Source organism: Notolabrus celidotus, chromosome 21, assembly GCF_009762535.1.
Source record: "Notolabrus celidotus isolate fNotCel1 chromosome 21, fNotCel1.pri, whole genome shotgun sequence".
Lineage (NCBI taxonomy): Eukaryota > Metazoa > Chordata > Actinopteri > Labriformes > Labridae > Notolabrus > Notolabrus celidotus.
Genome location: NC_048292.1, coordinates 26,822,596 through 26,850,272, shown reverse-complemented (window position 1 = coordinate 26,850,272; position 27,677 = coordinate 26,822,596). Strand labels below are relative to the sequence as shown.

The window sequence follows — 27,677 nt, the reverse complement described above, 5'->3', positions numbered from 1 at the left end:
ACAGCCGGTGTGGTGCGTTTAACAGCAGCTCGGCGTCCCGCGCCTCGGGTCCCCTTCCTCCGATCATTCCTGATTCTTCTCTTTTTTCCTGTTTTTTGCTCCTTTCTTTTCTGAAGCCTGCTCATAGAAATGTCCGCCAGACCAGGATTCTACCGTCAGGAGCTGAACAAGACCGTGTGGGAGGTTCCGGAACGGTACCAGAACCTGACACCGGTGGGCTCTGGTGCCTACGGCTCGGTGTGGTGAGTGTTTGTGTGTGTTGTGGAGGGGCGAGGCTGCACAAGCCTCAGCGTTTACCCTATATTGGTGATGATGCATCAGCATAGCGATACGCTCACAGCGCCCGTGTCAGGAAGTAGTCTGAAACTGAGTCTTTGGGGTTTTGTTGTTGACATGGTTATCTTACCGGCGTGTTATTATCACCAATTTATCACCTAATCAGCATTTCAATATTCAAGCAAATACACCAAGAATCCGTTTCACTTTGCGGATTGAAAGATGTATGTCAGACATCAACAAACAGCTGGGCTGCTAGACTTGCCCCCAGCTCACTGTCTGCAGCTTTATTACGTGTAAGAGAATCAAGATAGCAGCAACACAGGAATTTCCCAAATCCTCCCCCACCCTTTGCACAAAATCTGACACAGTCTACAAACGCAGAAAGAGGCTCTCTCCCCTAAATATCAGGAGCAACTCTGCAGAGGCCGGTGTTATCAGGGTGCTGAAGATCCACATCTGGTTTGGTACCTTGTCCCTGCTGCTCTCTCTATAGCCTACATAACACACAATGCAAGTCTGACACCCATAAACCCAAGACTTCACCATTTAGCATACTCTGTAGTAGATTCCTCAGCACATCGCTCTGTAAATATGCAGACATTTCCAATCATGCATCATGTAAATTACTTTAATTTTGGACCAGTCTGTATCAGCTGGTTGGGATTCTGTTGCCATGGCAATGTGTCTTTGTGATAACCATCTTCAGCAGTCAGTATTAACTAAGCAATGCAGGCTAATGTTTTTCTAAGGGTGCTATCTGATCCTGGGAAAATCATCACATATCTGGGACATGAATAAGATGAGAGCTTCCCTGTGACCCTATGTTTGTGCAGCTTTATGATGGTGGTACATTGTCGAGCCTAAAGTACTCTGAAATCTTGCAGAGAGAAAACTGATGGATCCTGGCACCAGGCTGCTCACTGGGCTATGAAGAGACACCTTTCAAATGTTTGCTTGTGTGAACAAATAGTCTTCCTGCAATTAAATCTGATTCCAGTTGGCCTCTTTGTAAAAATGGTCAAAAGATTTCAAGTAGCCCACAAAGTAAATTCAGTCCTTTCCTACGGATGGTAACCTCTGACTCAAACATATGCCCACAGAGCCATCCTGGACTACACACAGTGAAATCATTATCACTGGGCCAAACTTCCTAAATGCTATAAGTCTATGTTCCAGTCCTGTGAAGCTGTGCACCAAAAGGATAAGAGAGGCAAAAGATGTAATGTCTGGAAATCAAATTCTCCAGATGGAGCACTCACTGTGCAGTTTAAGTGGCAGTCTGAAACTCGCTGCCTCTACTACCTTCTATTTCCACTTTGTCAAGCCTTGTGCACTGTACTGTGTCTCATCAGAAAATATCAAACTAACACTCCTGCAAGGAAAGGATTTGGAGCTCATGTGTTAGTCTATTTATGCACCATGCATTATTGCCTTACCTGCAGCCAGCTGACTTCCCCTCAAGAATGATGTTAATTAAGACACTGTCTGAAATCACAAGAGATACACTGTGCTACTCAGTTGGTGCTCCACTTTATGATTTCCGGCCCCATAGGAGTGTTTTGTGCATAAACACTTAGTCAATATTGCAGCTTTTAAGATGTGCTCAGAATAGCACAAGAGTCAAAAATGAGCCTTCAGCTGTTTCATTCAACATCAAGGAGGCCTGCATATGAGCATTTTGCAGCACAAAACTCCAAGATTAAGGCTTGTTTTCCTATTTAGGACACTCGTGCTATGCTCTTGAAATGCCATCAAAGCATCCTTTTAATAGTGCAGCAGTGAGGGACAGCAGTGAGCAAGTTTCTTCATTCCTTTTTTTTTCAGGACAAAGCTTTCAAGCTTCCTATTTCTGCCTAAGTTCCTCCTTTAGTTGCAACCATCATGTTGCAATCGGGTCATCTTTGGCAATATCTAGCAGAGTTTTAGAATTCATCAATAACTTATTCCAAAGTTAACTTCATATTGTAACACCATTTTTTTTACCATCTTATTTAATTGTCAACAATTGCTTTTGTCAAGTGTACATTTGTTATTCATTTGCTCAATATAAATAAAGATATATATATCCCTATATATATTTTTTTATATATATGTATATATAAGCCTGTCAATCAATCATATTTGTATATAGAAATATAATTAGATTTATATATATATATATATATATTTATATTAACATACAGTATATACATACAGTATGTGTATGGATATATATGTGTGTATATACTGTATATATATTATGATTGATTGATAGATGGACTTAAAGCTACCAAAGCAAAGGCTGGATGTTTCATCTACTATTATTATTTTTTGCTACCTAATATTTATATAAATCTGTCAATCAATCATATTTTGTATTATCATATAATAATAATAATAGTAATAATAATAATAATAATAATAATAATAATAGTAATAATAATAATAAAATAATAATAATAATAATAGTAATAATAATAATAATAGTAATAATAATAATAATAATAATAGTAATAACAATAATAATAATAGTAATAAAATAATAATAATAATAATGATAATATTAATAATAATAGTAATAATAATAATAATAATAGTAATAATAGTAATAATAATAATAGTAATAATAATAATAATAATAATAGTAATAACAATAATAATAATAGTAATAAAAATAAATAAATAATAATAATAATAATGATAATAATAATAATAATAATAATAATAATAATAATAATAATAATAATAATGATAATAATAATAATAATAATAATAATAATAATAAATATATATGAAGTACTCCACAATCTTCCACATTCCCTCTCAGGTACAAGTCTTATCCCATTATGCTAACATGTGTTCCATAATGTCAAAAATGGTTTTGTCTCCCCATGATGGAGAATCCTACAATCCTGTATAAAATGCACCCCAGGAGCAAATGAATTGTGGTGGAGCTTAGAGGGGAATAAATCCTAGTATATCCAATGCAGACTTCTTTTTTTATCTAGAGACTGTGTTTAAATGCACTTCATGTGATACACAGTGTTACATGCTCACGACTGCTGCTATTGAATCAGGGATTTCTTGTTTGGCAGCCTTGGTTCCTCCATCCTTGTGTTTCTTTTCACATCTGTCTCCCACATTGCAGCTGGGAGGAGCTAAGGGACTGGGAAGAGACTCGAGTGAGGCAGGCAAGGAGAGTTGTTAGCATAATGAAAAGCTCCCTTGGTTGGGAATCACTGCTCTGAAGCCCTTTGTGTCTGCAAGTCATTTCCTTCCATGCATGAAGTGATGTGTTGTATGTCTGGTTGGTTTGAAACATGTAGAAGGACTTGAAGTCACAGAAAAAGATGAAGGGTTTAGCAGGTGATTTTAGCACTCCTGTTTGTTGCACTGCACATCTGAGCTGATGTATTTCTAGAGACAGTATATGAACAGAACATCATGACGGCACTTGTAAACTGCCAGTCTTTAAATGATGCACACTCAGAGGGCATTTCTCTCTGCGCCCGCCAATGCTGTCTTGCATTGTTGATGTTGATCTCCAGCTATTGTCTGTGGCTTTCACATGGCAAGACCTGACTAGCAACTAGCTTGCGTGTGGGGGAAGGGGATGGGGGTAGTTTAGAGCACAACATATATATTTGTGTGTCACAGTGGGGGGGGGGGGGGGGGGGGGGTGAGGATAGTCTCAGAGTCTACCTCTTGAGATGCACAGTAAAACCGTTCTCATCATTCATCTCAAACAGGACTTTGTTCTCACGGTTAAAGCCCTTGAGACTGCGGGCCTGAGGTCAAGGATCCAACAAGATGTTGGAATGTATTATAGTAAGAGCCGAAGAACTTATACCCCTATCACCCATGGGAGAGGGGGAACAGCAACACAGAGAAATGGAGCTAAGAAATAGAGCTGTACATTAGGTGTACGGCAGTAAAGTGAGAAATGGGGAGAATTTAGAACGGAGAATTTGAGACAGGAGAGTGTGTAGCATCACAAGTAAAGGTTTGTTTAATAATTGAACATACAGGGCTTCTTGAATCCTTATAAGTCATAAAGTTTGGAGGACTGAATTATGCAGTGTCCCTATCCTAATCCAGACTCATTGTTGTCTCAGCCTTGTGATACCATTGAACATTCTCTTCTCTGCTTCTGTTTCTTGACACAGACATTGGACCAATTTTAGACCAATTGAGAGTGAAAACAAAGAGAGAACATGCTCTAAGCTTATCAAAGCTTCTTTCATCTCACATCAGCATATGTAACATCTGTTCAGTAAATCAGAACTTGGCATGAAGCCCCTCAATTGGATATGTATGAATAAAACATGAGTACCTCGTTTCACATGTCAAATTGTTATGTTTCCAGTTGTCAGATTGTAGATTGGAAACATGACAAGCAGCAGGCAGGGAGTGAGATTGGGATCTGATTTGATTGCTGATCTTGTTTGTGTAGATGGTAGTTATCATGTCACTGCAGTGTAATTTTAAAGACACGGTTGTTTGCTATGATGAGTGTGTGTATTATGATAGCACAGTGCTCAAAGACAGTTTGTAACAGAGTTTTGATTTAGCTGTCATGTCTGTGTGTGCAAAAAAAAAACTAAACACCCAGTTAGCATAGCATGGTTTAGCTATAACACCTAGCCTAGCTTAGTCCAAATGAAACGGAATTTAAGGAAGTCACTGTGTCTGAAAAAATGTAGGGATGCACCGAAATGAAAATTCATGGCTGAAAACCGAAAATGAGGAAACCATGATGGCTCTGACTGTGTACTAGGGGTGACCCCAAATAGTGGAATATTCGACGATTCGTTCTAACAAGCCTTAGTCGACTGCCAATCTCATTGTTGAATATTTGCATATGAAACGTGGATCATTCCATTCAAACCATGGGGGTGCTCAATGTCGAATTTTACATTATTTTCCTGTTTCCCTTAAAATAGTGTCTCATTTAGCCTATTTTGATATAAATATAGACTTATTTAATGTAATTCTGAGAACAGCTCTTGAAGTGTTAAATCTCCTTAAAGTGGTAATTAAATCTCCCCTGGTAATTAAAGGTGGACTCTCCCATTTAGCGGGACCTGTGGAGCAGACGTACCTCAGCTGGCCTTTAAATCTTTCTACGTTCATGGCAGCTCAAAGTGTCAGAAAATAAAACTTCAGTTGATCCTTAAAACTAGTGATGAAGATGAGGAGCAGCTTCATGAAGAGGGCTGTGAGATCAAGGATTACCGGACCACACAAAAACTGTACGGGGCCAAAAGAACGAGGAGGGATACCCAAAGCTGTCTGAAGCCTCAAAAACAATCCACAGCATCCCATCCACCTCCACATCATCAGAGAGGATATTCTCAAAGACAGGATTTACAGTCAACAAAGCAAGGAGCGCACTTCTGCCCGTACACACGATGGTTTTCCTCACGTTCAATTTGAAAAGACTCAAGCGGACAAAGACGCGATGAAAGACTGTTTTAAAAGGTTCTGTTAAGAGATTTAAAAACCCTTTAGCTGGTTCAGGTTTGATTTTGAACATTATACAAATGTTTAGCCTCAAGTTGGACAAACTACCCTCTGCAGTGCTGCTCTCTGCTGTGTGAACACTGTTTAAATATCTCCTGATTCCTTATTCTATAGTGGAGCGTTGTTCCATGTTTAAAGATGGTGGCCTTCTTTGAGTTTTCTCTCCTTCATCACCTCGTTGTTTTTGCAATATAGATTTAAAAAATCCAAGTTTTATAATTATAATATTCTGTTGTCCCTTTTACTTTAAGCTATGAGTCTCTTAATTGTAAAGGGTTATGTGTAATATTGTCATGCGGTCACCATCATGCAGACTTTGGGTCAATAAGGAAAAACAACAAACATTCCACTATTCGTCCACTATGGGCAAAATCTGATGAATCAGATTGCACTAAGCAAATCCTTAGTCGGGCTCACCCCTACTGTGTACTAACCTCACTAAAATCAAGGATCTCATTCAACATATCAGACATTGAGGGTGCGTCCCCCTCATCTGGTTCAGAGAGACGAGTCCTTTTTTCTGCCCTCTGTTCTCCTTCACCTGCACTGTGCGCTTCTCTGTCTCCAAGCAGGTTCTCCTCATCCATCGCAGCCTGGATCATTTCTTGTGCACGCTGCTTTATCCCCACATCCAAGTAATGATCTTTATAACATGGATCAAGTACAGTCACGATGAAGTGCAGAGGATCCGAATAGATCTCAGTGAAACGTGTGCTGACAGACTCTAAGAGAGTACTTGTCATTGTTTTCACTCCGTGGTCCGTCTCAACCTCTTTGCTTAGAAGACTCTTTAGTGCTGCAGTTAAAGAAAGAACAGATGCAGACATGTTGGACCTTATCCAGACAAGCGCGTACTGGCTGTAGTTTTTTGCTTGCGTCATCACAACATTCTGTTTCGGTGATATGTGTTGTTGCACTTGTGGGCCATTTTCGGTGGCCAAATTTTCGGTGCATCCCTAGAAAAAAAGGTACCGAAAGCTCCCATCTCATCTTCAGAATCAAAAAAAGGGGAAACAGGTTAGTTTTAAAGGTCATGAAAGACTGATTTTGTTACCTTCCGACAAGGAAGTATCCTCTGTTTACATGGTAAATACAGGCTGTAGCTTCATATTCATCCTATGTAGGTGAAAAGAGAATCTTCACATCATACTTTTGGCAAGAAATCAGAAAAGCGATGTGCCCAGAAAGACGAATTGTTCCTTTAATTGCATAAAATCTGACATTGTGTTGGATGCATGGACCAAACAGTGCTCCATAAGCAAATGATCTCCTCTTTGTAAGAGGCAACACCCCCTCCCCTTCCCTCCTCTCCTTGCATGTTTGAATAACATTAAATGAATAACATTAACATATACACTGTAGTGTATATTAGCTGCCCCTTCCACCTCTCCCTCTCAGAAAGCAGAGGTGCATTAAGAGCTCAGATATACAGTATAGATATGAGAAAAGATACCGGGACAAAAGAAGATGAGACAAATCGATGCAGTGGTTGGACTGTGTGAGCTGACAGCAGTGCAGTCAGGCCCATGTATGGAAGATGGCAGGGAGGAAGGAATGTGAGAGCAGTGAAGCCTGGCTCATGTCAGAGATGGAGGGGACTGGCTGCTGTCCTGGCCGAAGCCTGGCAGGGACATCCGGCCTGGCAGCAGGTGATTACGAGACACAGAGCCACATGAATGCAGTCAGCCATGCAAGAGTAGAGTGTACTCAAGCATGTAAGCATTACAGGTCACCGTGAAATGATATAGTAATATTTACAGAGATGTTCATGCAGTGGAAAAAAGGAAACATGGTTCATTTGGCGTGCTTTCTTTTTACCACATATACTGTACATTGTACCTGCTGTGAACTGAGTAATCCCTGGAAGAAAGAAATAACAAACACTGAGCTAAAGTGAAGGCCGCTCCATGGCTTGGATGGATTACAGACAGTACAGATTGTGGCAGTGAGATAAAGGCACAGTAGAGCAAAGTCAGACCAGAGACTGTTGTTAAATGCTTGCATACTTAGAACAAAGGTTAAAACTAGACCATCCATACTTTGCCCAAACACATTACACCCAAAAAGTCCAGTTATTTCACTAGTGTGAATGCCCTGCACAGCACACTTCCTTGGCTCTGGCATGGTTGGATGAGATGGGCTTCAGCACGGTACAGCTGCTCATGCGTGAGCACAAGCATGACAAACAGTGGATGTGACAGTTCCTCTCTGCAATCAGTTTTAGGAATGACAGCAAAGGGTCCAGTTGATGTAATACAGAGGTTAAATGTTTAATCAAAATATGCAGATGCAAATATTCTCTGTGTTGTTGTCCTTTGTGCTGACTCTGAGACCATGCCTCTTGTAAACTAAAGGGGCATTTTGACTGAGGGAAATTTACCCTGGAACTAGGGACTTCACCCCTGAACTACTTGCGTTTCGACCGGTGGAACTAGGGTCTACGTTTAGTTCAGGGGTAGATTCACTTGATTTCTCTTTCTTTCATTAGTTTTTATTTGTTCTATCTTTTTTGTATGTGTGTGTACTTTTCAAAAGAAGAAGCTGTGATTCTCTTGATTTAGCAGCTTGTAACAGTAGTCTTCTCTCAGCCCACCGTGAATGCATCTCTCCCGGTGTTACAGTTTTAAAAGTGACCCTGTAAACTAGAGACCTTCAGCTGAATGTAATGTGTTTGTGGGGGTTTCCAAAGCTGTTGAAACACAGAGGGAGTTTTAAGATTCAGTATCCTCATCAGATATTTAATGATCGTCTAAAGACGTTCATGAGGGATGCATCCGGCTGAAAGTCTCCAGTTAACATGGTCACTGTTTAAACCAAAACACCGGTTGATCTCTGCCACGGCTTTTTGAGTTCAAAAGGATTTTAAAGCCGTGTTGAAACGTCTTTGCTGCTCGCTCTTATCTCCTCTCACGTGTTGATTCAGTGAATCCATCTGTGATGAAATATAGCACCATCTAAAACAGCACCAGCTGAGTCTCTTCATGCTAACAGGCTAACTGTTGTGTTGCTCATAATGATACCTGCCTGTCCGTCTGCTTCTATGGGGTCATCTGTGATGAATGGCATTCGTCTTTGTTTTACTGCCCTCTACTGGTCTGGTGGTGTAGTGCATTTACTTTTTATGTCCTCCATACGTCACTGGCCTGATTTGCACACTCTACCCGGGACTTCAGCCCACTGTTGGGCTTGAAACGCAGACAACAATGGGGGCACAGGAACCTTTTAGTTCAGGGTAAAGTAGTTCTGGGGGCTAAAAGACCCTGGAACTCTTGGTGTAAATGCACATTATGGGCGCTATATGATGAGGTGAAGCCATGCATGCGTAGTATTATAACTTGATGATTATATTAAAGGTTACTTTGCTCAGGGCGAGTTGGGCCTGGAGCAGTGTGAATATAAGCAAGTGGGGGACCGGCGACACCCGTGTTGGCACAGTATGGTGCGACTGGGCCTGGAGTGAGTTTCCTGGCCTACTCTGGTGCTCTAATATATTCTAAACTCTATATTGTTTATAAAGGATTAAAAGATGCACTTACTTCTCTTCTTTCAAGTTAAGTAGGAAGATTCTTTCTACACTTGTATATGTTAAATTAGAAGAATAACTGTTGTGAAATGCTTAGCCTTGGTTAGCATTTAGACTTTAAAGGTGACATATCATGCAAAATCGACTTTTTAATGGTTCTCTACCTGAAATATGTGTCCCTGGCATGTCTACAAACCCCCCGAGAATGAAAAAAATCCATTCTGCCCCTGTTTTGATTTCTCCACCTTTCTGTAAATGTGTGTGAAACGAGCCGTTTCAGACTTCAGTGTTTTTGTTACGTAACAACAATATCCAGTCTGTCACGGAGTCAGAGCTCGGAGCTTGTTCAGCCCATAGACTGTATAAAATAATACTGAATCCCCCCTCTGTTTTTCATTACCTGCACAAATGTGTGGTAACAAGGAGCTTAGGAGGGAGGCATGCTAGTTGTAGGCTGTCTTAATAAACACAAAGGTCGGTTTTACTCCCCACGTCTTTAGATTTAGTGGATGATTTTTATTTATCATGGATAAGTGCTAGCGCTAGTTAGCATAGCTACATAGCTACATGTCGTAGCTGTAGCTGTGTACCAAGACACACGTCTACATACTGACAAATAAAACAACAAGAAACACTAAATCTGTGACCAATCCTTCAGAAAGGTCCTGCTGCCTTTCTGGCAGAGGTCGGTTTTACTCCCCACGTCTGCAGATTTGAAGATCTAGTGGATGATTTTTATTTATCATGGATAAGTGTTAGCGCTAGTTAGCATAGCCACATAGCTACATGTTCGTAGCTGTGTACCAAGACACACGTCGACATACTGATAAATAAAACAACAAGAAACACTAAATCTGTGACCAATCCTTCAGAAAGGTCCTGCTACAGGCGCCTCTCCATCAGGATCAGATTCTGGATCAGATTCAGAGGGTTGAAGTAACGTGATCTCTGAGCAGCCGTGTATATTCAGCCAACATGTAAACATTAGATCAACGTGCTGGAGAGCCGAGGCACATCCACTTCCTGAGGGGGCGTGGTCAGAGAGAAAACAGAGTGTTCTGAGGAGGACTGAAGAAGAGGGTTTTTCCGGCAGACCAAAATCTGATTTCAAAGTGTTTTTTTTAGCATAAACTTTAAAGACATGTTTTGGGGACCTCTTAGACCAATATATATTGATGAAAAAAGCGCGATATGTCACCTTTAAATGAGGAGAAACAGCTAATCTTAGGCTATGCAAAGGTATTAAAAATCCATCTTCAAGAGAACAAAAACAAAGTGTGAAAGTGTCATGTAGTGGTTTACTGGGGTATCATACGCTGGAATACTTTGCCATGCACATGTCTATTTAATTATTTAACTGATTGAAAAATTGCAATATAGAGCTAGACTGTTTCCCCATGTATTTAAGCTTCTCAATGCTCAGCAGCCTAACCATCTCCAAGAGGTAGTTTAATATTTGCCAGACAAACATTAAACCAAAACATATTTGTATTAGGAAGGAAGTAATTCAGCCCATTTCCAGATAAAAAACAGTTGTTTGGGATTTTGTAAGTAGATTGCTTTGGCTGAGTTGATATCTAGGGAACATCAGACAAAAATATATTGAGTGAAATCTGCAACTTGTCTGCTGTAAAGTAACCAGATAAAGTTAGAAAATAATCGGGCAAGCTGTGGATTTGACTGTACATACCAAGTCAAGTTCATACCTTCATCTCACTCTCTTTTCAATATCCATTTTTTCCAATGTTTCACTTCTTCCTTTTGCTGTATTTCTGCACTGCTGCACAGCATTTCTCAATTCTCACCCTTGTTTCCTTCCTGTTAGTTCTGTTCCGTTCTCTGGTGACTTTATCATTGTTATGACTGTAAGTGCTGGAAAGCTGGCAGGACTGAGAAGACATCACACCACAAAGGCAGCAGCACAAGCAGCAGACGGGCTGAGCGTTGGATATGTGGAATGACATTTTATATTTCAAAAGAGGCAGATGAAATAATCTGAGGCACTTTCACAATATCTAACAAACCTCACTTCTCTTGTTCCACCACATCCGCTTTCACCCTGTCCTCTTTCTGCATGAGTCATTTTCTGCCTGTCTTGTTCATCTCTCTCAATCATTTTCCACTGATATGTACACACACTGCCAGTATCATCTACTGCCATTGAATTTGAGGAAAATGTGACATTTTTGGAACAGGTTAGAGTTAAGACCAGATGCCAGCCGTCTCTGGTTAACATGATAATTCTCCTTCTTTGTACTGTTTCTTTCCCTTTATACACATCTTTCCACAGACTGAGAAGATAAAACATGGTTGTTGGTGTTTTTTTCAAAATGACAGACTTAAAATCGATATTTTAAATGGTAAATGGACTTGTACAGTTCTTTTCTAGACTGACCACTCAAAGCACTTCTCATCAAATTTACTCACTGATAGCAGAGGCTGCTTTATATTAAGGGGCCATCAGTATTAACTTATCCCATTCATGCAAATTCACTAATTGGTGTTCAGTGTCTTACCCAAGGACACTGTGGCATGTGACTGCAGAAGCTGGGATTGAACCACCAACCCTCCCATTGATAGATGACTCTACCCACTGAGCCACAGCCACCCAACAAGGAAGCTTACAAGCTTGTTAACTGCATGTCCAGTATGGAATTTTAAAGGCCAGCCAAGTACTGATGCCAATGTTAGAGGGATACATTGAAGTGATTATTATGGTGGCCAATATAGTACATTACCTTTTACCAGAATTAAATGTGAAGTGTGGGGCTTGGATTTGGCCTGATGGTTGGGTCGCATGCCAATACTCTGTCCACTGTCCCCTCTTCTCTGAAATAAAGGTATAAAATACTAAAAGATGTAACTGGAGAAAAATTACATGGATTGTGAACCTTTTTTCTGAAATTACTCTCCAGGGGTACTCAAAGGGTTGCTTTCTTACTGAAATCACTTTGTCAAACATTCATCATTATCATGCATTCCAGACTTCTATGGCAGATCACTGAGCTGCAATTAGGGCTGCCAAAAACGATTATTTCGATAATCGACTAGTCACCGATTATTTTGTCGAGTAATCGGATCATGTGTAAATTGCAGCTTATCGCAGCAGCATGCAGCTGCTCTTATATAACCATCATTTGTTTCCAGCTTGAAGGGTTTAAGGTATGTGCTAACTACAAATAAAGACAATTAAGATGATAGTTCATTAAATTTTTAATGAGCTTTGCAGCTTGTAGCAGCATTTCTGACATCTTTTAATGTGATAGTGCAAAATAAAATGAAAGCACAACTCTGGCCTTATACATTTTTAGCTGTAAATGTTTAGTGTATTTGCTTGCCGAGGTGTGCATGTTGTTGCCTTGGTAACAAAGTTGTCCATTGAACAGGAACGTATTTTTTTAGCGCTGTAACGTAGCGTTATAAAACATTAGCGTCATCACATTTCCTATTCCAACATGACATCGCTGTTAAGTAAATAGCTCACTGTTGACGTTAATGTTAGCAGCTAACTAGCCAATTAGCTTACCGAGACGACTGTTCCTCTTCGTCAGAAATTACATCAGCCACGATGTGCTTCCTTTTCAGATGCTCGTGCATCGCCGTCGTACTGCCATGGAAGGCAAGTTCTGCCTTGCAGATTTTGCATTGCATAATTCTTCTCTTTTATTTTGGAAAAATGCTCCCAAACTTTCGAGCTCCTTAGCCGGCTAGCCATGATACTGTTTGGGTAGAACTTTTCCGGTGACATCACTACTGCACATGTGCATCAAGGACAGAAAGGCAGACATGACAGTGGAAGGTACAGCGGCAGTTTCGAGAGAAAAACAAAGCTTCAAAAAATAAACGACGACGTTGATTATTAAATAAGTCGCCAATGATTTTGATCGTCAACGTCATCGTGACTAGTCAACTAATCTTGGCAGCCCTAGCTGCGATGCTAAAATGTGTAGGAGACAGTGCTGAGAGTGTTGTGATTGAAATTGCCATAACCCAAAGCATTGTTCTCTACATTATATTTTCTCTCATATGAAATGGTAAATGGACTTGTTCTTATAAAGCACTTTTCTAGTCTTTCTGACTACTCAAAGTGCTTTTGCACTACTTGTCACATTCACCCATTCACTCACTGATGGTAGAGGCTGCTATATAGTGAGGGACCATCAGTGTTAGCTTATCTTGGTCATAGACATTCATACACAGCTGAACACCAGGAGCAATTTGGGGTTCAGTGTCTTGCTCAAGGGCACTCGAACCACCAATCTTCAGATTGATAGACAACCGATTCCACCCACTGAGTCACAGCCGTCTCATATACGTTTTTATATAAGAAATCTGATACCAGTATATCTGTGATCAGTTATTTGTTTATTTGTTTATTTAAAAGGACCGTGCATATTAATTAACACTTCTGTAAATATGCCAGAGTTAGCCGAAAGGCCAGTTTACATCCGTAGTCCCTTGCCAGATGTTAAAAAGGCTCCCTAAAAAGATCAAGATTAAACAAAGATAAAATAGGGTGAAATAAGATCAAAATAAGAAGGTAGAGGAGAAACCAAAACACAAACAAACAAACAAACAAACAAAAAAGAGAAGAAAAGAAAAGTACAAATAGCACCATACCAAGTTGATATCAGTTGTTAATATCAGCTTATTAGTCAGGCTCTATACTACTAATTTATTGCAGAATAACTTGAAACTAAAGGATCTGGTGTCATTACATGTTTTGAAATCTAAACTGACAGACTTTGATGCAGAGTCTTCAGGATGTTGCTTTTTTTAACATACCTGGTTGTACACCTGCCTCCTAAATAATGACTCTTTCAGTGACAATAAGGTGCCTGTGAATTGTACTTTGGTTCTCTGTGTGTCTGTGTCTGTAACTTTGTGTTTTTCACTGCTGACTGTCTTGGCCAGGTCTCCCTTGAAAAGGAGATTTTTTTTAATCACAATGGGACCAACCTGGTTAAATAAAAGTTTAATAAAATGTAGTTTGTGAGCCTGTCTAATATAAGTGTTACAACAGATTTATATTGATCCATTTGTTGCGGATGGAGAATCACAGCATCAGTTACCCCTGATATTAAAAGTGACTATTTAAAAAAAATTATTGCCAACCTCTTAACCCTCCTGTTATGTTTGTTGCTTAGGGACAGCAATAATGTTCCTGGGTCAACTTGACCCGGGGCATATTTAATAATTCAAAAGTGCCAGAACCCCAAAAAAATCCAGATACATTTTTTAAAATCTCATTATTAACTCCATTACTGACCATTTAAATCAATATTTAGTGCATTGGTGTTCTTTAATTCTCACAGATCATAGTTCAATCAGGATATTTCACCTTTTTTATTATGAAAATTCAAGTTAAAACTTTTTTTATGTACATTGGATAGTGATTGGAGTAACTATGTCACACAGTTGCAAAGAAACATTTCGTATTTGAAACTTCTGACTCCTTTTAGCCTCCACTTTGACTGCCGGGTCAAATTGACCCACAAACAGTATCTATGTAATATAAACATGCAGGGGGTTGCAAATGTGTGAAATCAACCATTTTCATTTCCGCTAATTAAATCAAGCAGAAGAAGTTTCATAGTGAAAATTACTTTTAACAATTTTTTTTTTTTTTACTTTGAAATGGGTCAATTTGACCCACAACATAACAGGAGGGTTAATAATGATGACAGACAAAAGCATTTAAATTCAAGTACATACAGACATGTTAATATTTTTCTCTCTGTCTTTCCTTCCCTCTCCAGCTCTGCGTATGATGTTGTCCTACGACAGAAGGTTGCGGTGAAGAAACTGTCCAGGCCTTTTCAGTCTCTGATCCACAGCAGGCGCTCATACCGGGAACTGAGGCTGCTTAAGCATATGAAACATGAGAATGTTAGTGCTCCTTGTAAAACTACCCAGAGACACACTGATGCTCTGTGCATGTTTCCCCTCTAATATTGATCAGCTCTACTTCTCTTTGCCTCTCATGCTGCAGGTAATAGGACTCCTGGATGTCTTCACACCTGCTGCAAAACTAGAAGACTTCAACGAACTGTAAATATCAAACCCCTTTCTTTTTACTACAAGCTAAATGTCTGCACTTTACACCAGAAATGCATAAGAGGGCTGGCTGGCGTTGATGGAGACGACCCTTGGGGATTATAGGCTTGTAGAGATGGCTGGTGGTTGCCATGGCAGCATCACTATGTTCTCCCCATTAACTGATTCTGCCCCAACCCCCATCCCAGGCTACTCATATGCTCTCACTTTTTTTCCAGCTACCTGGTGACTAACCTGATGGGCGCAGACCTCAATAACATTGTTAAATTCCAGAGGCTTTCAGATGAGCACGTTCAGTTCTTAATTTATCAGCTCCTGCGTGGCCTCAAGGTAATTTACTTCACCCTGATACATTTTCTGTATAGCATACTGAATGCAGCCTACATAATGTGTTTGTTGGTATGCAAATTGTTTTTGTCTGAAAGCCACTTATCCATGTGAGATGGTTACAAAAACTCATCCCAGCATAGTTAAAATGTGGAAATTTAGACTGATTTTAAAGAAGATGGATTTAATATTATTCATTATTTATTCTTATTATTCATTGATTAATTTTGATGGAAGGAAAAAAATGTTACTTTTTTTCAAGCTTTTATATTTAGGTGAAATTGTTTAGAAGTCTTTTTAAAGCTATTAAATATGATTATTAAATATTGAATGATTTACTTTAAGCTAACCATTTAAATATTTGTATTTATTTGAAATAACTTTTTGTAACTCACTTTTTTTTATTGTTTTCAAGAAAGTGCAAAATTCAGGAAGAAATAAAACAATACAGAAAACAAATACATTTCTCATAAAAAGTAGTAATAAGGCCAATGACAAAAGAAAGACATAGTGATACCAAACAAACAGTAATAAAAACAAAAACAAAAAACAAATAAATAAAATAAAATAAAATAAACAAACAACAAAACTAAAAAGCACTGAGCTCAGTGCATCGCGACCACTCACACACTCCCATCACACTCACAAACAAAGGTAGTTTGAAATAACTTTTTCTAAATGTTTCTAATATTTTCATTACTTTTAGCTTTTAGCTTAAAATGTAATACTTTTGGCTTACTCCACTAAAGTTTATCCATTCCTTTCAGATATCTTTCTCAAGTATTTATCCATGACTGTTAGATATCTAATTTAACAATGTATCATTCATTTCCCCTTAGCTAAGTATGTCATATATATATCATATATTTTGGACTTTTGGTAAACGTGACAGCTTGCTGGCTAGCTAGCTAGTTTTACGGACTCTAAATCACAACATGTGATCTTAAAGTGTTCACATCAACTTAGTGAGTTGATTTTTTTCACTTTTTATTTAATCATAAGTTCTGTTTTATATTTTTCTTTGAGAAGTTTAGCAATAAGAGTTGTACTCCAAACTTAGCTTGCTTGCTAGCTAGTTTACACTCCCTAAATATCAACATGTGATCTTTAAAGGTGACATATCACGCTTTTTTCATCAACATATATTGGTCTAAGAGGTCCCCAAAACATGTCTTCAAAGTTTATGCTCAAAAAAACACTTTGAAATCAGATTTTGGCATGCCTGAAAAACCCTCTTCTTCAGTCCTCCTCAGAACACTCTGTTTTCTCTCTGACCACGCCCCCTCAGGAAGTGGATGCGGTCTCGGCTGTCCAGCACGTTGATCTAATGTTTACATGTTGGCTGAATATACACGGCTGCTCAGAGATCACGTTACTTCAACCCTCTGAATCTGATCCAGAATCTGATCCTGATGGAGAGGCTGTAGCAGGACCTTTCTGAAGGATTGGTCACAGATTTAGTGTTTCTTGTTGTTTTATTTGTCAGTATGTCGACGTGTGTCTTGGTACACAGCTACAGCTACAGCTATGAACATTTAGCTATGTGGCTATGCTAATTAGCGCTAGCACTTATCCATGACAAATAAAAATCATCCACTAGATCTTCAAATCTGCAGACGTGGGGAGTCAAACCGACCTCTGCCAGAAAGGCAGCGGGACCTTTTCTGAAGGATTGGTCACAGATTTAGTGTTTCTTGTTGTTTTATTTGTCAGTATGTAGACGTGTGTCTTGGTACACAGCTACAGCTACGACATGTAGCTATGTAGCTATGCTAACTAGCGCTAGCACTTATCCATGATAAATAAAAATCATCCACTAGATCTTCAAATCTGCAGACGTGGGGAGTAAAACCAATCTTTGTGTTTATTAAGACAGCCTACAACTAGCATGCCTCCCTCCTAAGCTCCTTGTTAGCACACATTTGTGCAGGTAATGAAAAACGGAGGAGGGGATTCAGTATTATTTTATACAGTCTATGGGCTGAACAAGCTCCGAGCTCTGAGTCCGTGACAGACCGGATATTGTTGTGACGTAACAAAAACACTGAAGTCTGAAACGGCTCGTTTCACACACATTTATAGAAAGGTGTAGAAATCAGAACAGGGGCAGAATGGATTTTTTTCATTCTCGGGGGGTTTGTAGACATGCCAGGGAAACATATTTCAGGTAGAGAACCATTAAAAAGTCCATTTTGCATGATATGTCACCTTTAAGTGTTCATGCCGACATAGTGGGTCGGTGTATTTAAATTTTTATTCATCAGAAGTCCTTTTTTATATTTTTCTTTGACAATTTTAGCAATAAGAGTTGTACTATGTTTTGGTTATCACTGTAGACTAGCATGCCCAAAGCTAATGCAGCTTGCAATATATCTGTCAGAATTTGTAAACTGTATTCTGTTACATGCAAAGCCTTTCTATATTCATACTAGTTTCACCAGTCTGTCTTTGTGGATGTGGATTATGTCCAAAGCTCACTCACACTGAAACCACTCCAGCAGAGCTTGGTGTCCAGCCTCTCTGGTTACCATGGCGCAAACAAAAGGCGTCTCCTTTTAAGCATTGGGTAATGTGTTGGACTGCACTGTTGACCTCTGTCCCCCTTTATGTCTTCTCTCTCCTCTGTCCTCCCCCATCCTCCTGCCCCTATGCCACAGTACATCCATTCAGCCGGATTGATCCACAGAGTGAGTGCCTTCTCTCTGCACATCTCATCATGTTTGACCATCAACTCTGAGCAACCATAGCAGCACTCGCTGGCTTTAAAATGGAAACACATGCCTTTTAGCTTCTAGACTTACAGATACTACTTTGTACTTCCTTGTGTGTTAAAGTTCCACCGTGTCACTATGAAGAGCTTGATCCTCGATTCTAAGCTTGAGGAAAATATTTTAAACATTTGCAGACAATTTAATTTAGTTTATACACATATGACACATATGACTTTTAGGTATATTTTGGGATACGTTTGTGGGGGGGGGAAGCAAGAGATCTCTGCAGGATAAAGTTCTGTTAGTTTGAGCTTCCCTTCCAGTCTTAAAAAATTCATGCCCTAGAAAAAGTGATGATTCAATACTCTGCAAATAAATAGAAAAGGAATTATGTAAGTGACAGTGTGCAGTAGCATTTTAATATAGAAATGGTGCTCTTGAGATTAATGTCTGAATATGTTCAGTATGAAGGCAGAGAAATGCCCGGTGAGTGCTTTACAGTGTTTCATATTCATATCTATTCCTCCCTCTGTAGCTCCATCTTAGCTCTGATCATAATCCTCCCCCTTGTTTTCCTTGGTTTTCTCTTATACCAGGACCTCAAGCCAAGTAATGTGGCAGTGAACGAGGACTGTGAGCTGAGGGTAAGACTGACCTTCACTTTAACAGTACAAATCCTTCTCCCCAATCAAAGAATACCACCTATTAAAAAAGCTGCCTTCCTGTGCTGCAGATCCTTGACTTTGGATTGGCCAGACAGACAGATGATGAGATGACGGGGTATGTTGCGACTCGCTGGTACAGAGCGCCAGAGATCATGCTGAACTGGATGCACTATAATCAAAATGGTAAGATCCTGAGGACATTTATCTTTTCTTCTAAGAAACAAATATCAAATGTAAGTCTAATGATTAAACCTCTGTTCCAGTTGACATTTGGTCCGTGGGTTGCATCATGGGAGAGCTGCTGAAAGGAAAAGTCCTTTTTCCTGGCACTGACTGTATCCTTTATCAGCGTGGCAAGTGTTCACTCCAATTTGCAGCTTTTTCCCCTCTTAGCATCAACCTTCCATTGCAGCTCTAAGTGCTCTGGATGAGACTACTTGTGCATTTGCATTACAATCTCAGGCCTTTCTGGAGGGGTGGTGCATCAAAAGAGAGAACAGAGGAATGAATAGGAGCAATCACAAAAGGCTGAATATCTAGGTTGTCTAAGAGCAGAACTAAAGCAAATTTGATTTACTGATCTTTGTATTGTGGGGTTTGTGGTCCAGAACTGCTCAGCTTCCAACCAAGTTAATTTCATTTGAGACGATTCAATACAAGGAGGAAATACTGCAGGGGAAAACTGACATGATACATCATTGCCCTTAACTTTTCTTGCGCTAAGATATTGACCAACTCAAAAGAATCATGGAGATGGTCGGGACTCCGACGCCTGATCTGCTGAAGAAGATCTGCTCTGAACACGTGAGAGAAACTGGAAACAGAAATACAGCTACGCACGTCTACAATGCTGCTTCCACTGACTCAATCTACCTGTTCAAATTGATTAGTCATTCCACTGACACAACCTACAATTGAACAGTCAACGTGGGAGTGTTGGGATGATTGATTACTAACAAATTACTGGCATTGACACACTTGCTTGTGTTTGTGCTTTTCTGTATTTGCAGGCACAGAAGTACATCCAGTCTCTGCCCTTTATGCCCCAACAGGACCTGGAAAAGATCTTCAGAGAAGCGAATCCCTTAGGTAGGTGAATCATTACAGATTTGATTATTAACTTCTTAAATTCAATTGTAAAGGCACTGAGAGGCTGCGAGGGCTCAAGTTGATCTCTCTGTGTTGCAAATTAGAAGAGTGTTAAGGTTTGCCCTCTGGGTTCCCTGCTATTATCAACGCTGAGGTCTGTCATCCTCAGGACTGAAACGCACACACACACTTTGATTTTAAATTGCACTAAAGCAAAGTTTTTGCACTGCTTCAAAACTGTTTTTTATTATTTTTATTAGCTTACTCATTTTAATTTTAGCTTATCTTTTTCTGGCTATATCCTATGTTTATCTGTTGTTGTTGTTGTCGTTGCTAGGGTCTGAGAGAGAAACGTAATATCAAATCCTCTGTATGTCTGGTGCATACTGCAGTTTTTGACAATAAAGAAGACTTTGAACTTTGAATTATTCCAGTTCTCATTCACCTCTATTCCTTTGCTAGCTGTGGATCTTTTAAAGCGCATGCTGGTTCTGGACTGCGATGGGAGGATTTCGGCGAGTGAGGCCCTGTCCCATCCGTACTTCTCACAGTACCATGATCCAGACGACGAGCCAGAGGCCCCGCCTTATGACCAAACACTGGAGAGTAAAGATAGAACTCTCGAAGAATGGAAAGGTAATGCTTGATTTGGAGAGCCAGTAAAAATAGGATTTAGCACAGTAAAGCTTTATCTTACACCTTGACTACATTTTGTACAGTGCAGCGCCAATCAAGTATATGTAGCAAATATTATTTTGCCCTTCTGTGCAACCTTGAATTAACTGGACCTGATAGAATAACTACCAGTGTCATCATGCCCTTCAAACATACAGCATATGCATGTTTTCAGCAGCTGCATTGTGCTTGGTCCCTGTCAAATAAACATACTAAACTAAACTACACTGACACTTAAGATAACCTTGAATTTCATTTTTCATTTCATTTTAATTTGATGCTCAGACCATGATCACATGGTATGGAGCCACAGAACATAAATTACAAATAACAAAACAATATAATGACGGCACACGGCATGGTTGAAGTACAACAGATCTTACTTAAACAAAGGAAGGACATTCTTCAGAAAAGCTCCTAATTTACAGATTTTTCGGCTTATCTGATTGCAAAAGCAGAATTAATTTAAACACAGAGGGACGTTGGAAATAATACCTGGGTATGAACCTCTCTCTATTATTCAGAATGCTTGTGTTCTTGCATTCAAACTAAATATGGTACTCGTCAAGCTGCAGAGCTCTGAAAATATGTTCTCATCTAATGATGAGTTTAAGCTTAGATGTTGCAGAAATGCAGACTACATGACCAAAATGATTTTTTTTCCATTAGAACACAAATGTGGTTAGGTGTCATTTGACCTGGGAGTTAAATGGTTTATAAAATGCCTCAGAGCAGATGTTAGTTGTACTTGATTTTTATGCTAGGTTTGCATCATTTTTAATGGAACATTAATACAATTTCATTATCTAAAAAACTTTTTTTCTTTTTAATTTTATGTATTTATTTGGATCCCCATTAGCTACTACCAAGTAGCATCTACTCTTCCTAGGGGCCGCTAATGCAAATGTGTACAATCAACACACAATTTACATGATTAAAAATCAGAGGCAAAATTTAAAAACAAAAACACCAAAAAAAATAAGATACAAAATCAAGAAAGATACAAGACCAAGAAGACCACAATGCATCTATTATAAATAGGGTTGCAAAGGAGTGGAAACTTTCCTGTAAATTTCCATGGGAAGTGAAGCTGGGGAATTTTGGAAATATTCCAAATTGGAAACTTTCCATGGGAATTTATGGGAATAAGCTGTGAATTTAGGGTAATTTAATGGAAGGTATCATATCCAAGCATAAATATGTGTTTGTTATCACAGACATCCATCCAAAATAATACAATTAAAACAGATTTATTTGTAAGTAGAACTTTATCAAGGGTTCAATATTTTATTGAACAATCAATTCTTTCATTGAAGAACAAAAACATGAATGTTGACTTAAATATTACTCATCCCCCGACCCAACCCATTCAAAAATGAACGAAAATTCAATCCCAACGAAGTCCCAAAAAAGCATCTTCCCTCAAGCTTCTCAAGCCTAGCTTCTGCAGGATTCTAGAAATCATCTGTGCTTCATGTGATGGAGGAATGCACAGTGCATGTAGGGGGCGTGGTCTCAATAGTCCTGCAGTAAGCAGTGTGCTATGTGCATGTGATTGAGGAATAGCATAGATATTCAACTGTACATGCATGAAATTTGGTTGTTTTAGTCAGGATTATGCTCAAATATATTTTCCCCAACTATATTTAAAGGTGCTGTGAGGAACTTTTGTTTTATATCAATTCTGGTGCCCCTTGTGGACAAAGCGATACCTCTTATCTCTTGTCCTATACATGCAAAAAGTAGTGTTTTCAACAAAAACCTCATCCTTTTGTCTTTAACAGTCAACTTTATCAGGCAATGTGATTATTTGCCATGAAAAAGGCATTAAAAATGACAACAGAGAAGGTCCCAGTGTTGCTGCTGATGGACTTGTTTGCTATTGAAGGTCATAAAGAGGCATCAGTATCATTTTCAGTCTGTTTCTCAGCCAGTTCAAAACTCCTCACAGGGCCTTTAAGTTCCCTATTAAGAGCCAAACTTCAATTTAGTCAATTCCTGCTTTATTCATGTTTATTCCCATAAATTCCCGTTGATGCACATGGAAAGTTTCCAACTATGAAAATTCCTGGCATTTTGCAACCCTAATTATAAATCATATAAATAATCTCTCGAGTGCAGTACAATCATCCAATCAATAAAATACCATATATGACAAATACAATGTTTAATCATAAAAGTTCATACTGAGACAAAACAATTAGATACTACTAATAGTATCAATAATAATAATAACAGTAAAATTAACCACAACAATAATTATCATCATTATTCTCATCACTACCATCATTGTCAGTATGTACCTAAAGGTTCTTCACATATGTTAGTATTTATAAATAACATGTATTTATTTAATAGACTCTGTGACATTACATATTGCTTTAAAGTCTTTTTAGAAGCTGTTTTACTGGTTGAACCTTGCACCATAAAACACTAGTCTTATATAAATGTTAACACTTGAAGTCATGATAATGAAACTAAAAGGATATGTTGAGGACCATTGTACTATTTCTATATTCACATAAACTGTTAGTGTGTTTTAAATGTGATCAACACCCTTAATGTGTGTTCTCTTTCCTTTTATTTGTGCATAGAGTTGGTATTTGAAGAGGTGAACAGCTTCAAAGCATCTGGCAGCAAGACTGATAGCCTTCAGGTGGAGCAGTAAGCCTTTCGCTGCTCAGCCTCAAACTCTTCCAAAAGAAGGACAACGTACTCAAAAAGCAGGAGAAGGAGTGATGGGAGAAAACTTGAGAAAACTCTGCTTTGTGTTTGATTGCCTGCTTCGAATTTATCAGAACAGCAGGGCAGGATGGTCTTCACAAAATCAGATGCACACATTACAAGTACAGGGAAGATTTTAGAACCTATAGAAGGAGCTCTCAAGTCCAGTAAGTTGCTTCCTCTTGTGTTTCCGCTCAGCGAGGAATAGATGAGGAACTGTTCATCGTGGCTACGAGATGGATCGCGGATCTGACGGCTCATACGAGGCAGCAACTTTACAGAACTGAGCAGTGTTTACAGACCGAAAGAAAGATGTGTATGGAAGAAAACAATGCACACTAGGATTTCCAAAGCAAGACAGAGCACCATCTGGTCCCTCATCATGACAAATGTCATAAGCAGTTACTGCTGTCATATATGAAATTCATGTTTAAAAGCTTGCAGCATCATTATGTCATAGCACATAGCACAGCTTAGCATTAAGCCTGCATACTACTGCATGATTTATGTGCATTTTATTATTACAAAATATTACAGGTGCTGTACATTAAGAGTGCTTATTGCATCTGACACTCAGCTGTTAAACCAGTCTGGGGGTCAGAAAGAAGCATTGTGACCAACTTTCAACTATTTAATCCTCATCATTTCTTCACAGTGAAAAATAATGATGCATAATCAATGAAAAATTCTTGTTCCTCCTCATATAAGCGTCATCCCCTCCTTCTTGCAGAATAGTAAACACCAACTGTGCTATTAATTAGCAAGGTAATTAATATATGCCAAAGCTGGAACAGAGTGACTGTGCTGCAGGTCTGTGTTTACAGAGTAACCTCGCTTCCTATATACAGTTTCCACAGATGACTGATTTCCGATCACCCGTTTGTTTGCAAAGCTATATCAGGTGTCCATTCTTCTCTGAGGTGTCTTTTTGCAGACGCCCTTTGTGTTTACAATAACTAAAACTAGAGGCATTTTGTTAACTCTAAGGTACAGTTTCATGCAAGCAAAGACTAACCAAACACATTCCAGGCTGATGATTTTCATAAAGCAGCCATATTTGGCTGATTGTGGCAACTAGGGAGTGATCTTCCATAAATCCTCTGATACTTCATTGTCTCAGAAACACTATTCACATTGTGCAAATCCATTTGCATAAGGGATGTTCCCAACTTTACCTTGTTTGTGGATGTTTCAGCAATTCTGCAGTTCTGTCCTACTGCAACATAATATTAACCAGCCTAAGGAATGCCCCTACTTGTATCATTGAAGCAGCATGAGATCAATATGCATATCACTGCAACAAATGGCCGACTTCCTCACTGCCATTGTGTCATTCATCTTGCAGCACACCCGAGTTTTAGTTCTACTAACTTTTTGCTGAGGCAGAAATAGTCCGGTTGTGTTGAACCACAGTGTGCACAGTCAAGCAAAATCAGAGATTTCACAACTGGAAAGAATGCTGGAAAGAAAGTTGGAAAATGGAGTGAAATGTCAAGAAGCAAAAAAGGATCAATTTGTGTTTTATAAAGTAGGCTAATTTGATGCTGAATGGACATTTCTGTCTTGCATTGAAAGCATCTGATAGGTGGTAGGATCATTGAATTAATGACTGTGAAATGAAAGCATCAAACTTCTTAATTAATTTGCAAAACTGTGTTTAATGCAGCATGAAACTCCTGGCAACAGCAGTATGAGGGAAATACTAAATGGTAGAACTTTAAGCTAGCTAAGCATTTAAAGTAACGGTAGGGATAAATGCTTTCTGAGGAGCCTGTTGCATTTCTTTAAAGCTGCTGTTGGTAGAAATGGTGTAAAAAATGTTCCTTTTTTTCTGCTGGGTTTGGAGTAAAGGTCATAACACCCATCAGTACTCATCAGTAAGTTGAGTAATTTGAGACTGTTGTGAAATCTCTGCGTTTTCCAATGCCTTTGTATCAAGCAATGTTATTATTCCCCTCGTCCCCGTTATGACGGACCAATCATAGCTCATCTCCAACCCTCTGTCCTGATTGGTTAAGGGGTGGCCCCTACTACCGGCACTAACATGACTGCACACGCCGATCTGTGTTGAGGGGGCTAAGAGGAAATCTGGTTGGTAGGGATAGTGTTGACATTGAAAGTCCCTCTCTGTGAACAGATGTTTACTCTGTGACTACCAACAGCAGCTTTAAGAGAGCAACTTAAAAGAACAGCTGAGCCTTTTTCCCCCTGACTAGTTCATTCTTACTACAAACACAAGGAGCAGTGGAGATTTTTTTCTTCTTCTATTGTTAATTAACAGTTGTCAACCCAGCTTACAGGCACATTTCTGCCACCAGCTGGGCCAGGGTGGGACAAAAGGAGTCACTTAAGAGCTTTCTGGTGTGCAACTTTGGCATGACTCACAAAGACTAGTTGAAATGAATCATCTGATCCCAGTCAAAACACTGCTAATACAAGCTAGCTTTGACTTAAGCCTAGCTAGCTGGTTTGAAATCTAAATAATGATGTAAGTATAACTTCACAATGGAGTACATCGCACATGGTTGGTACTCAAGCTCATGTGACTGGTAAATTGATGCAGATATGAAAGCAATGAAATGAGTAGTAAGGTTCTGCATTTGTCACATATACTGGTTTCTGCTCTGTACGAAAAGAGCTACACATTTTTACTGACTTGTAGACGGGAACCATATCAGTATATTTCTGGATAAAAGTAATAATTGTAAGTGTATAGCACTTATATTTGTCTTTGTACTGTGTTAGTTTGCTCAATTGACGGACAACAACACATTTTTTTTCGTTAGCTAAAATTTTAAGCTAGCAGTGAGATGCGGCTAACTTGCTACCTTGCAAGTTCAACTACTGTTTCTTCACATTGAATTCAACCAACAGAGTATTTCTGCCTCTTAGAAGCATATGTGATACTTAAAGATTTAGAAATTAAAAAATACTGCAAAGGAAACCAACTATTAGCTTAGCTCTTTTCTTTCTTGTAAAAGTTCACACTGGAGTTCTACATGTAGCCTTTTGTGAGAGTTGTCCATTAACCCTGAATGCAAAATGTTCAAATCACAGTCCAAATAAATCGAACGTGTCTGTCTCATTCAATGGGTGTTCAAGCTCTGAATGTTAGTGTAATGTGCTTATGTGGATGTTGTTTATGTGGTTGACTTGAATAGCAAACTGCAAATGGAATGTATATGTATAATGTATGTATGTATGTTACAAGTTAGAAGTGTCTCGAATACCTGGTGGCATGTGATTTAACAGTGGTCACAAGATTCAAATCACTCAACAGAATGTCAGCTCTCCATTTTCCAATGATTCTGATGATTTTCTCATTCACCATCAACGGGTAACACGACTTAGCAAGTCTTGGCTTTGACTGAATAAATACCATCATTTCTGTTTGTCATTGTTTTCTTGAATTTTAATCTCTGCAACATAACAAGAAAGTTTATACAGGGCTACCTTGCTCCTATTATGGGACATGTTTGGTCTTTTTGAGCAACATGCCCTATCATGCCCTTCATGAGGCATAAATAATATAAACTATGTATAGTATAGAATTGAATGAAAAAAAGGTACATTTAAAAATGCAGTGTATAGAAATAGGGTAATTTAGTGATATCTGGCAGTCAAATTCTTGTAGCCATGTATCTGTCACAAACAACTCAGTTCTCAGAATCTGCCTTGTGGATGTGAACGCTATGCAGCTGTAAGCACACCATGCACTGACCAAGTGCATGTGTTAAAGTGTGTGCCGTGCAACCAATCAGATGCAGGGACTGGTTTTTGATGGTTAACTATGAATGTTTTAATACCAAACATCATTTAAAATTGTGTTATTCTAGGAATGATACTGATTTTCCTAACTACAACTATTAATTAAAGTAAAATTCATGCACACATATCAGTCACATGTCAAAACATTGCTACAAATGTCTGATTTAATAAAAGCCAAAATGGTAAAGAAGAGCCAGTTGGGAGCTGCAACTGCTCATTGTTGAGGTGAGCCAGATGACCTGGATCAATAAAGAGAGCCAGAACTCCCATCACAAGATTGTACTGAACCGCTCCTCTGCCAACCCCCAGAGGCATTCAAGGACAAAAAGCTACTGTGACGCATGATAAGTATGATCC

General features: G+C 39.0%; 1 protein-coding gene across 1 annotated transcript; it reads left to right on the top strand.

Moving 5' to 3' along the window:
• Window positions 1-26,944, top strand: mapk11 (mitogen-activated protein kinase 11). Its single transcript, XM_034673951.1, has 12 exons — window positions 1-242; window positions 15,064-15,193; window positions 15,297-15,355; window positions 15,580-15,691; window positions 18,346-18,375; window positions 18,996-19,043; window positions 19,133-19,247; window positions 19,328-19,399; window positions 19,789-19,868; window positions 20,075-20,153; window positions 20,616-20,789; window positions 23,423-26,944. The coding sequence occupies exons 1-12, from the start codon at window positions 130-132 to the stop codon at window positions 23,494-23,496; spliced, it is 1,086 nt and encodes a 361-aa protein (XP_034529842.1). The 5' UTR covers window positions 1-129; the 3' UTR covers window positions 23,497-26,944.
• Window positions 26,945-27,677: the final 733 nt, after the last annotated feature.